Source organism: Gymnoscopelus braueri (genome assembly GCF_963280865.1).
Source record: "Gymnoscopelus braueri genome assembly, chromosome: 24".
NCBI classification, from domain to species: Eukaryota; Metazoa; Chordata; class Actinopteri; order Myctophiformes; family Myctophidae; genus Gymnoscopelus; species Gymnoscopelus braueri.
In genome coordinates, this window is record NC_137626.1 from 4,463,083 (window position 1) to 4,476,487 (window position 13,405).

At 43.8% G+C, this 13,405-nt stretch overlaps 1 protein-coding gene across 3 annotated transcripts in view; it reads right to left on the bottom strand.

The window, feature by feature from the left end:
* The window catches only part of LOC308080854 (protein NLRC3-like), a 166,866-nt gene that overhangs the window by 139,164 nt on the left and 14,297 nt on the right, over positions 1-13,405 (bottom strand). Inside the window, exons 9-10 of one of the 3 annotated variants that reach the window (XM_080422892.1) lie at positions 13,237-13,283; positions 3,303-3,848 (exon numbers count right to left, since the gene is read on the bottom strand). The exons of the other annotated variants lie outside the window; for them this stretch is intronic. Coding sequence (XP_080279018.1) covers positions 3,316-3,848; positions 13,237-13,283 — 580 coding nt within the window. The 3' untranslated portion in view covers positions 3,303-3,315. Of the gene's footprint in view, positions 1-3,302; positions 3,849-13,236; positions 13,284-13,405 lie in introns of those variants that run through there. 3 annotated transcript variants of the gene reach the window in all.

Below are 13,405 nucleotides of genomic sequence, written 5' to 3' on the forward strand. Positions count from 1 at the left end.
CATCATCATAATAATCATAACACATAATAATAGTAATAGTAATAATAGTAATAGTAATAATCATCATCATCATCATAATCATTATAATAATCATAACACATATAATTGCGAACGCGAAGCCGCGCCTCCGACCAAGTGGAGCTTACTATATTATCGTGCTTGCGTTGTGTGTGTGTCCCATATTTATGGTCTTTCCGCGTGTGTTCACGCTCTCATTGGCTCGCGCCCCCATGTGACTCGAAACTCCGTGCTGAAATGCCAGCAGCTGCACTGCCTGTATACAGCCGGCAGAGTGCGGCAGAGTGCACTACTACAGTGTGGTTGAAATATGGCAGCCACAGTCAATCTGCGTTCGCCTCCAGCGTTCGCGCGTCTTACTTGTAATAATATAGTCTGCACTCCTTTGCAGTATGTGTCACTGTATATTTGCATACACAGTGAAATGAGGAATCTCATTTAACCATCCTCAGTAGCAGTGGGCGCTACGGGGGCAGGTAGGGGTTAAGTGTCTTGGCTTGGCCTGGCATCGAACTTTGGACAATAGACCATATTCACATGGCGGCCATGTTTCTATGATGTCAATGAAAGTAGCCACCCCGGGTGGCAGCACTTTCAGTGTTAAATTCCAATATGGCCGCCGTGTAAATATGGTCTATTGCTCTTTCTCTTACCTTTAATTATTTTATTTGAGTCTTTTCCCATTGTTGGGTAAAGACAGAGGTGCTACAGCATCAGCTGTCAATCCACTCTATTATTAACTGCATCAGAGGCAACTCGTTTAAACATTGAGATGTCAGCTGGCTTCCTGCAACTCAGAGCCTGTGAAAAGGCTGGTTTCCATTCGCTGTTCAGTGTTCATATCCTGTCTAGAGCCCGCCTACTGCATCTGGTCATTTCCACACACACGCACACACGCGCACACGCACACGCACACGTACACACGTACACACACACACACACACACACACACACACACACACACACACACACACACACACACACACACACACACACACACACACATGCTGTAAAGTTTACAGCATGACACTTGGTTTCTTTCTGCGACCATTAATTCATGAAGCACTTTGAGATTAGTTTCAAATGTAAAGTTCATTATAAATAAAATGCATTATTATTATTACTTTAAAACTCTTCTCCCTATATTGGGCATGTCATTACAGGCGTAAAAAATGTCATCAAAGGTAGGAATTTAAAAAATCCCAAAAGGGTAGCACATCCAAAATTTCAAATAAATGGAGGAAAAATCTACAAGCTCACAATGCGTCGCATCGCGACACATTGTGAGCTTGTAGATCTGCTATTTTCAATTGGCCAAAAATGTATATAGGGCTGAAGTGGTTAATGTATGTTTTGTAATGATAATCAAAATCTACAAAAAGTAACTAAAGTAAGTTTTCAAGTAATTGTAGTGGAGTAAAAGTATAATATTTGCCTCTGAGATGTAGTGGAGTAGAAGTAAAAGCACTGGAAATTTGAAGCACTCCAGTAAAGTAAAAAAAATACCTCAAAAGTGTACAGTACTTGAGTGAATGTACTTAGTTACTTTACACCACTGGTCTGCGGCTACATGCGTATTCATCTGGGGGTCCTTGACATGAACATGTTTGAGGACCACTCATATAGAGACTATAGATACATGTGTATTCATCTGGGGGTCCTTGACATGAACATGTTTGAGGACCACTCATATAGAGACTATAGATACATGTGTATTCATCTGGGGGTCCTTGACATGAACATGTTTGAAAACCACTCATATAGAGACTATAGATACATGTGTATTCATCTGGGGGTCCTTGACATGAACATGTTTGAGGACCACTCATATAGAGACTTCATTTTAGATCAGTGAGTCCCAAACGTTTTAGCTCCAGACCCAGTAGAGAAATGTGAAGTCTGCCCGGGACCCAAACTAGTGAAAATAGCAGATCTACAAGCTCATAACACTTGTACGTAGATCTGACATTTTCACCATATAATTAAAAGTAGTCTATACTTTTAGTTTAGGTACTGTAAGTACATTTTTGATGCCGGTGGTGGAAAGTAACCAAATTCATTTACTTAAGTACAATGTTGAGGTACTTTTACTTTACTGGAGTGTTTTCAACTGTTTATACTTTTATTTTACTTTTATTACTAGTTACTTTGTAGATTTGGATTATTATTACAAAACATACATTAACCACTTCAGCCCTATTTAAACTTTGACTATCTGAAAAAAATAAAATAATAATAATCTATATAAAAATCTTTTGAAAATAGCAGATCTACAAGCTCACAATGTGTCGCATCGCGACGCATTGTGAGCTTGTAGATCTGCTATTTTCAAATAGTCAAAGTTTAAATAGGGCTGAAGTGGTTAATGTATGTTTTGTAATAAGAATCAAAATCTACAAAGTAACTAGTAACTAAAGTTTTCAAATCATTGTAGTGGAGTAAAAAGTACAATATTTGGAAGTAAAAGTATTGGAAATTGGAAATACTCAAGTAAAGTATACAAATGCCTCAAAATTGTACTTAAGTACAGTACTTAAGTACATGTACTTAGTTACTTTACCACTGGAAATGAGCTTTTTGATCATTGGTTGTGATTTTTGTGTCTAGAGTTTAGAAACATGACCTCAAGTCTGTGTGTGTGTGTGTGTGTGTGTGTGTGTGTGTGTGTGTGTGTGTGTGTGTGTGTGTGTGTGTGTGTGTGTGTGTGTGTGTGTGTGTGTGTGTGTAAAACAGATAAGAACAACACACACTCAGTGTAATTCCATGTAAATGTTTTTAATGATCAACGTTTGGACAAGTTGTCTTCATCAGGGTGTGTTGCTGTACAAACATTTACACTGATTTCAACCAAAAATAGCAGATCTACAAGCTCAGAGCCCATAGAGCAGTGGTTCTCAATCTTTGTCATTTCAAGGATCTGTAAGGGTCCATTTGGAACCCTGAGGGTCCCTGGACCGCACTTTGAGAACCACTGGCGTAGAACACTGAAATAAATTCATAACGAGTACTTTTACTTTTGCTACTTAAGTATATTTTGACACAAATACTTTTGACTTAAGTAAGATTTGTAAAGCAGGACTTTTTGCTGCTAACAGAGTTATTTCTACATTATGGTATTTCTACTTTTATATACAGTATGAGTACTTCTTCCACCACTGCAGCACCTCACACACACTTTACTGTGTTTAGTCCCTCTCTCTCTCTCTCTCTCTTTACACCCCCCTCTCTCTCTCTCTCTCTCTGTCTCTCACATCTTACACCCCCCCCCTCTCTCTCTCTCTCTCTCTCTCTCTCTCTCTACCAGATCTTACAGACCTCTGCTGTAGATCCATAAATAACCCCTAAACCTGCATATAGAGGTTGTGTGAAGGTGGTGTGAGCTGTATAGAGGAGGGTCCTTGTGTCAGTAACACAGTAGAATGACAGAGTACCTGCACTGTGATCCAGGTAAACCCCCACTCTGCCTCTGGAGGAGGAACACTCTGACACTTCAGTATAAACTTTGTTGTATCTGAACGTGTAGCCTGTTTCAGAGCAATCTAAACACAGGGACTTGTTATTGTGTCCAAAGAGTGACTCATCACCCTGTCTGTTGATGTCTTTATAACAGACTGCTATACGAACCCTTCCACTCCATTCTACTTCCCAGTAGGACCTCCCACCTTCACACAGACTCTCTCTACACAACACCTGACGGTACACAGAGGTGAATCTCTCTGGATGATCAGGGTAACCTTGGTGTTGTCGTGTTGCAGTCACCTTCATGTTCTCCTCTGACAGGGAGAGGTCGTTGCTCATGGTGTTCAGATCCAGTGAGAGTGAACAGGAATCTGTGAGAAGAACACATGACAAAACATCACAACACATTAAAACCTCATGAATATTATTGTGTTTATAGAGTTTAGAGCTTTATTATCATGGTTGTATGGGGAGGAGGGGGGGGGGGGGGAAACACTGTGTGACACCATGGTGCAACTAACATAAAACAACTCACAATGTCTATTTCTCAAATTGTACTATACTTGGGTCTCACAATGATAGTAACACACACACACACACACACACTAGCCTAAGTAGTACTCTGTTACAAGTAAAAGTCCGGAATAAAAAATCTACTTGAGTAAAAGTACAAAAGTATTGGTATCAAAATGTACTTAAAGTACCAAAAGTAAAAGTACTAAAATATTTGAAAATAGCTGATCTACAAGCTCACAACGCGTCGCGATGCGACGCGTTGTGAGCTTGTAGATCGGCTATTTTCAAATAGCCTGTGTATAATATAGGGCTAAAGTGGTTAATGTATATTTCATAATGTAATGTCATAATTTATATCTGCAAAGTAACTAGTAACTAAAGTTTTCAAATAATTGTAGTGGAGTAAAAAGTACAAATTTGCCTCTGAGATGTAGTGGAGAACATTTAAAATACTCCAGTAAAAAATACCTCAGAATTGTACTTAAGTACAATTCTTGAGTAAATGTACTTAGTTACTTTACACCACTGTATACTTGTGAGGACATCAACATTTAAGGTTGGTTACATGTTTACCATTCTTTTTAACCACAACCCTAAAGCTGAAAATAGCTGATCTACAAGCTCAGTGACCGCAACGCATAGCGCTATAACTCCAAACCTATAACCCCTAAACCTATAACCTCTAAATCAGTGGTTCTTCAACTTTTTCATGTCAAGGACCCCCAAATTGACACTTATTAGCCCGCGGACCCCCATTTCAAAAGATATGCCAGGGACCCCCATAAGAGAAGATTTTTTACGGCTCTAGCAGTGATTCTCAACCATTTTAATTTCAAGGACCCCCAGTTTGACATGCATTACGGCTACAGACTACATTTCTATCACTTGGACCGCAATTTATATTGTAAAATCTATGTCAATTTAACTCTGAGAGTGTACAAATGGAACCAAATGGACCCGTTAGGGTCCATTTGGTTCCATTTGTACACTCTCAGAGTTACAGACCCATAAGGGTCCATTTGGTTCCATTTGTACACTCTCAGAGTTGTACACACAACTCACTCTCAGACCCCTCTAGTGCATCTGTAGACCCCTCTAGTGCATCTGTAGACCACTGTAGTGCATCTGTAGACCACTGTAGTGCATCTGTAGACCACTGTAGTGCATCTGTAGACCACTGTAGTGCATCTGTAGACCACTGTAGTGCATCTGTAGACCCCTCTAGTGCATCTGTAGACCACTGTAGTGCATCTGTAGACCACTGTAGTGCATCTGTAGACCACTGTAGTGCATCTGTAGACCACTCTAGTGCATCTGTAGACCACTGTAGTGCATCTGTAGACCACTGTAGTGCATCTGTAGACCACTCTAGTGCATCTGTAGACCACTGTAGTGCATCTGTAGACCCCTCTAGTGCATCTGTAGACCACTGTAGTGCATCTGTAGACCACTGTACTGCATCTGTAGACCACTGTACTGCATCTGTAGACCACTGTAGTGCATCTGTAGACCACTGTACTGCATCTGTAGACCCCTCTAGTGCATCTGTAGACCACTGTAGTGCATCTGTAGATCCCTCTAGTGCATCTGTAGACCACTGTAGTGCATCTTTAGACCCCTCTAGTGCATCTGTAGACCACTGTATTGCATCTGTAGACCCCTCTAGTGCATCTGTAGACCACTGTAGTGCATCTGTAGACCCCTTTAGTGCATCTGTAGACCCCTCTAGTGCATCTGTAGACCACTGTAGTGCATCTGTAGACCCCTCTAGTGCATCTGTAGACCACTGTAGTGCATCTGTAGACCCCTCTAGTGCATCTGTAGACCACTGTAGTGCATCTGTAGACCCCTCTAGTGCATCTGTAGACCCCTCTAGTGCATCTGTAGACCCCTCTAGTGCATCTGTAGACCACTGTAGTGCATCTGTAGGCCCCTCTAGTGCATCTGTAGACCCCTCTAGTGCATCTGTAGACCACTGTAGTGCATCTGTAGACCACTGTAGTGCATATGTAGACCACTCTAGTGCATCTATAGACCACTGTAGTGCATTTATAGACCACTCTAGTGCATCTGTAGACCACTGTAGTGCATCTGTAGACCACTGTAGTGCGTCTGTAGACCACTGTATTGCATCTGTAGACCACTCTAGTGTATCTCTAGACCCCTCTAGTGCATCTGTAGACCACTCTAGTGCATCTGTAGACCACTGTAGTGCATCTGTAGACCCCTCTAGTGCATCTGTAGACCCCTCTAGTGCATCTTTAGACCACTCTAGTGCATCTGTAGACCCCGGTAGTGCATCTGTAGACCACTTTAGTGCATCTGTAGATCACTCTAGTGCATCTGTAGACCCCTCTACTGCATCTTTAGACCACTGTAGTGCATCTGTAGACCCCTCTACTGCATCTATAGACCACTCTAGTGCATCTGTAGACCACTGTAGTGCATCTGTAGACCCCTCTAGTGCATCTGTAGACCACTGTAGTGCATCTGTAGACCCCTCTACTGCATCTGTAGACCACTCTAGTGCATCTGTAGACCACTGTAGTGCATCTGTAGACCCCTCTAGTGCATCTGTAGACCCCTCTAGTGCATCTGTAGACCCCTCTAGTGCATCTGTAGACCACTGTAGTGCATCTGTAGACCACTCTAGTGCATCTGTAGACCACTGTAGTGCATCTGTAGACCACTGTAGTGCATCTGTAGGCCACTGTAGTGCATCTGTAGACCACTGTAGTGCATCTGTAGACCACTGTAGTGCATCTGTAGACCACTGTAGTGCATATGTAGACCACTGTAGTGCATCTGTAGGCCACTGTAGTGCATCTGTAGACCCCTCTAGTGCATCTGTAGACCCCTCTAGTGCATCTGTAGACCCCTCTAGTGAATCTGTAGACCACTGTAGTGCATCTGTAGACCCCTCTAGTGAATCTGTAGACCACTGTAGTGCATCTGTAGACCCCTCTAGTGCATCTGTAGACCCCTCTAGTGAATCTGTAGACCACTGTAGTGCATCTGTAGACCACTGTAGTGAATCTGTAAACCACTCTAGTGCATCTGTAGACCCCTCTAGTGCATCTGTAGACCACTGTAGTGCATCTGTAGACCACTCTAGTGCATCTGTAGACCCCTCTAGTGCATCTGTAGACCACTGTAGTGAATCTGTAGACCACTCTAGTGCATCTGTAGACCCCTCTAGTGCATCTGTAGACCACTGTAGTGCATCTGTAGACCACTCTAGTGCATCTGTAGACCCCTCTAGTGCATCTGTAGACCACTGTAGTGAATCTGTAGACCACTGTAGTGCATCTGTAGACCACTGTAGTGAATCTGTAGACCACTCTAGTGCATCTGTAGACCCCTCTAGTGCATCTGTAGACCACTGTAGTGCATCTGTAGACCACTGTAGTGCATCTGTAGACCACTCTAGTGCATCTGTAGACCCCTCTAGTGCATCTGTAGACCCCTCTAGTGCATCTGTAGACCACGCTAGTGCATCTGTAGACCACTGTAGTGCATCTGTAGACCCCTCTAGTGCATCTGTAGACCACTCTAGTGCATCTGTAGACCCCTCTAGTGCATCTGTAGACCCCTCTAGTGCATCTGTAGACCACTGTAGTGCATCTGTAGACCACTCTAGTGCATCTGTAGACCACTCTAGTGCATCTGTAGACCACTGTAGTGCATCTGTAGACCCCTCTAGTGCATCTGTAGACCACTCTAGTGCATCTGTAGACCCCTCTAGTGCATCTGCAGACCCCTCTAGTGCATCTGTAGACCACTGTAGTGCATCTGTAGACCACTGTAGTGCATCTCTGGGCCCCTCTAGTGCATCTGTAGACCACTGTAGTGCATCTGTAGACCACTCTAGTGCATCTGTAGACCACTGTAGTGCATCTGTAGACCACTCTAGTGCATCTGTAGACCCCTCTAGTGCATCTGTAGACCCCTTTAGTGCATCTGTAGACCACTGTAGTGCATCTGTAGACCACTGTAGTGAATCTGTAGACCACTGTAGTGAATCTGTAGACCCCTCTAGTGCATCTGTAGACCACTGTAGTGCATCTCTGGGCCCCTCTAGTGCATCTGTAGACCACTGTAGTGCATCTGTAGACAACTGTAGTGCATCTGTAGACCACTGTAGTGCATCTGTAGACCACTGTAGTGCATATGTAGACCCCTCTAGTGCATCTAGACCCCTCTAGTGCATCTGTAGACCCATCTAGTGCATCTGTACACCACTGTAGTGCATATGTAGACCACTGTAGTGCATCTGTAGACCCATCTAGTGCATCTGTAGACCACTGTAGTGCATATGTAGACCACTGTAGTGCATCTGTAGACCACTGTAGTGCATCTGTAGACCCCTCTAGTGCATCTGTAGACCCCTCTAGTGCATCTGTAGACCCCTCTAGTGCATCTGTAGACCACTGTAGTGCATCTGTAGACCACTGTAGTGCATCTGTAGACCACTGTAGTGCATCTGTAGACCCCTCTAGTGCATCTGTAGACCACTGTAGTGCATCTGTAGACCACTGTAGTGCATCTGTAGACCACTGTAGTGCATCTGTAGACCCCTCTAGTGCATCTGTAGACCCCTCTAGTGAATCTGTAGACCCCTCTAGTGCATCTGTAGACCCCTCTAGTGCATCTGTAGACCCCTCTAGTGAATCTGTAGACCCCTCTAGTGCATCTGTAGACCACTGTAGTGCATATGTAGACCACTGTAGTGCATCTGTAGACCCCGGTAGTGCATCTGTAGACACCTGTAGTGCATCTGTAGACCACTGTAGTGCATCTGTAGGCCACTGTAGTGCATCTGTAGACCACTGTAGTGCATATGTAGACCACTGTAGTGCATCTGTAGACCACTTTAGTGCATATGTAGACCACTGTAGTGCATCTGTAGACCCCTCTAGTGCATCTGTAGACCACTGTAGTGCATCTGTAGACCACTGTAGTGCATCTGTAGACCACTGTAGTGCATCTGTAGACCACTGTAGTGCATCTGTAGACCACTGTAGTGCATCTGTAGACCACTGTAGTGCATATGTAGACCACTGTAGTGCTTCTGTAGACCCCTCTAGTGAATCTGTAGACCACTGTAGTGCATCTGTAGACCACTGTAGTGCATCTGTAGACCCCGGTAGTGCATCTGTAGACACCTGTAGTGCATCTGTAGACCACTGTAGTGCATCTGTAGGCCACTGTAGTGCATCTGTAGACCACTGTAGTGCATATGTAGACCACTGTAGTGCATCTGTAGACCACTGTAGTGCATATGTAGACCACTGTAGTGCATCTGTAGACCCCTCTAGTGCATCTGTAGACCACTGTAGTGCATCTGTAGACCACTGTAGTGCATATGTAGACCACTGTAGTGCATCTGTAGACCACTGTAGTGCATATGTAGACCACTGTAGTGCTTCTGTAGACCCCTCTAGTGAATCTGTAGACCACTGTAGTGCATCTGTAGACCACTCTAGTGCATCTGTAGACCCCTCTAGTGCATCTGTAGACCACTCTAGTGCATCTGTAGACCACTCTAGTGCATCTGTAGACCCTCTAGTGCATCTGTAGACCACTGTAGTGCATCTGTAGACCCCTCTAGTGCATCTGTAGACCACTCTAGTGCATCTGTAGACCCCTCTAGTGCATCTGTAGACCCCTCTAGTGCATCTGTAGACCACTGTAGTGCATCTGTAGACCACTGTAGTGCATCTGTAGACCCCTCTAGTGAATCTGTAGACCACTGTAGTGAATCTGTAGACCCCTCTAGTGCATCTGTAGACCACTGTAGTGCATCTCTGGGCCCCTCTAGTGCATCTGTAGACCACTGTAGTGCATCTCTGGGCCCCTCTATTGCATCTGTAAACCCCTCTAGTGCATCTGTAGACCACTGTAGTGCATCTGTAGACCACTGTAGTGCATCTGTAGACCACTGTAGTGCATCTGTAGACCCCTCTAGTGCATCTGTAGACCCCTCTAGTGCATCTAGACCCCTCTAGTGCATCTTTAGACCACTGTAGTGCATCTGTAGACCACTGTAGTGCATATGTAGACCACTGTAGTGCATATGTAGACCACTGTAGTGCATCTGTAGACCCATCTAGTGCATCTGTAGACCACTGTAGTGCATATGTAGACCACTGTAGTGCATATGTAGACCACTGTAGTGCATCTGTAGACCCCGGTAGTGCATCTGTAGACCCCTCTAGTGCATCTGTAGACCCCTCTAGTGCATCTGTAGACCACTGTAGTGCATATGTAGACCACTGTAGTGCATCTTTAGACCCCGGTAGTGCATCTGTAGACCACTGTAGTGCATCTGTAGACCACTGTAGTGCATCTGTAGACCCCGGTAGTGCATCTGTAGACCACTCTAGTGCATCTGTAGACCACTGTAGTGCATCTGTAGACCACTGTAGTGCATCTGTAGACCACTGTAGTGCATCTGTAGACCCCTGTAGTGCATCTGTAGACCCCTCTAGTGCATCTGTAGACCACTCTAGTGCATCTGTAGACCCCTCTAGTGCATCTGTAGATCACTCTAGTGCATCTGTAGACCACTGTAGTGCATCTGTAGACCCCTCTAGTGCATACGTAGACCCCTCTACTGCATCTGTAGACCACTGTAGTGCATCTGTAGACCACTGTAGTGCATTTGTAGACCACTGTAGTGCATCTGTAGGCCACTGTAGTGCATCTGTAGACCCCTCTAGTGCATACGTAGACCCCTCTACTGCATCTGTAGACCCCTCTACTGCATCTGTAGACCACTGTAGTGCATCTGTAGACCACTGTAGTGCATCTGTAGACCACTGTAGTGCATCTGTAGGCCACTGTAGTGCATCTGTAGACCACTGTAGTGCATCTGTAGACCACTGTAGTGCATCTGTAGACCACTGTAGTGCATCTGTAGACCACTGTAGTGCATATGTAGACCACTGTAGTGCATCTGTAGGCCACTGTAGTGCATCTGTAGACCCCTCTAGTGCATCTGTAGACCACTGTAGTGCATCTGTAGACCACTGTAGTGCATCTGTAGACCACTGTAGTGCATCTGTAGACCCCTCTAGTGCATCTGTAGACCCCTCTAGTGAATCTGTAGACCACTGTAGTGCATCTATAGACCACTGTAGTGCTTCTGTAGACCCCTCTAGTGCATCTGTAGACCACTGTAGTGCATCTGTAGACCCCTCTAGTGAATCTGTAGACCACTGTAGTGCATCTGTAGACCCCTCTAGTGAATCTGTAGACCACTGTAGTGCATCTGTAGACCACTGTAGTGCATCTGTAGACCCCTATAGTGCATCTGTAGACCCCTCTAGTGCATCTGTAGACCCCGGTAGTGCATCTGTAGACCACTGTAGTGCATCTGTAGACCCCTCTAGTGCATCTGTAGACCACTCTAGTGCATCTGTAGACCACTCTAGTGCATCTGTAGACCCCGGTAGTTTATCTATAGACCACTGTAGTGCATCTGTAGACCACTCTAGTGCATCTGTAGACCACTTTAGTGCATCTGTAGACCACTGTAGGGCATCTGTAGACCCCTGTAGTGCATCTGTAGACCACTCTAGTGCATCTGTAGACCATGTAGTGCATCTGTAGACCATGTAGTGCATCTGTAGACCACTGTAGTTCATCTGTAGACCACTGTAGTGCATCTGTAGACCACTCTAGCGCGTCTGTAGACCACTGTAGTGCATCTGTAGACCCCTATAGTGCATCTGTAGACCCCTATAGTGCATCTGTAGACCCCTATAGTGCATCTGTAGACCACTGTAGTGCGTCTGTAGACCACTATAGTGCATCTGTAGACCCCTATAGTGCATCTGTAGACCCCTATAGTGCGTCTGTAGACCACTGTAGTGCATCTGTAGACCCCTATAGTGCATCTGTAGACCCCTATAGTGTATCTGTAGACCCCTATAGTGCATCTGTAGACCACTGTAGTGCATCTGTAGACCACTGTAGTGCATCTGTAGACCACTCTAGTGCATCTGTAGACCCCTATAGTGCATCTGTAGACCACTCTAGTGCATCTGTAGACCCCTATAGTGCATCTGTAGACCACTCTAGTGCATCTGTAGACCATGTAGTGCATCTGTAGACCCCTGTAGTGCATCTGTAGACCACTCTAGTGCATCTGTAGACCATGTGGTGCATCTGTAGACCATGTAGTGCATCTGTAGACCACTCTAGTGCATCTGTAGACCATGTAGTGCATCTGTAAACCCCTCTAGTGCATCTGTAGACCACTGTAGTGCATCTGTAGACCACTGTAGTGCACTGTAGTGCAAAATAACTTGCTACTCATGCATTATTTTCATATTTACACAGTGGTGGAAAGTAACTAAGTACATTTACTCAAGTACTGTACTTAAGTACAATTTTGAGGTATTTGTCTTTTACTTTACTGGAGTATTTCCAATTTTCAATAACTTTACTTCTACTCCACTATATCTTAGAGGAACATTTGTACTTTTACTCCACTACAATTAAATGAAAACTTATTCACTCAGATTTTGATTATTATTACAAAACATACACTAACCACTTCAGCCCTAAATATAATTCGGCCATTTGAAAACAGCAGATCTACAAGCTCACAACGTGTCGCATCGCACATTGTGAGCTTATAGATCGGCTATTTTCAATAGATTTTTTATACATTTTGAACTTGTGAAATAGTACATTCTGCACAATGAGTACTTTTACTTTTGGTACTTTAAGATTTTGATGCCGATACTTTTGTACTTTTACTCAAGTACATTTTGAATACGGAACTTCTACTTATAATATATCTACATTACAGTTTTGATACTTTTGCTTTGGTAGTACTTCTTCCACCACTATATTTACAAATTTTTTTTTACATCTTAGTTTTTATGTTTTTGATGAATGATATACATGACTATCTTGTCTCGATGTATTTTGCTGTTCCTGTAAAACACATAATTGCAAAAGAATAGTGTATAGGCAATATGGTCACATAATAAGAGCTCTAAAGGCTACAGCTGTGTCAGTGGTAGTGGGTTGGGGGGGGGGGGTATGGGCCATTTACAGGGGATTCTTGTGAATGAAAACGCATTACACTTATAGTCATTATCATCTTCATTAACAGTAGGAAGAGAATGAGTGAATGTCACATGTTGCTGTTTATATGAGCTGTTCATCTACATAGCTGGATGTGTGATACTTGACATTTTTAATGAATGAAACATAATTCACACTTACACTTCCTCAAACCTGGTTGCAGCATGCACTCGCCACCATGTTTGACACTGGGGGTAGGGGAGATACAAAGTAAATGTTTGCATATTCCATTCAATATTAGAAACAATAATTTATCATGATTTTTCAGGATGAAACATTAAACAATATTGTACAGAATCACCATATGATT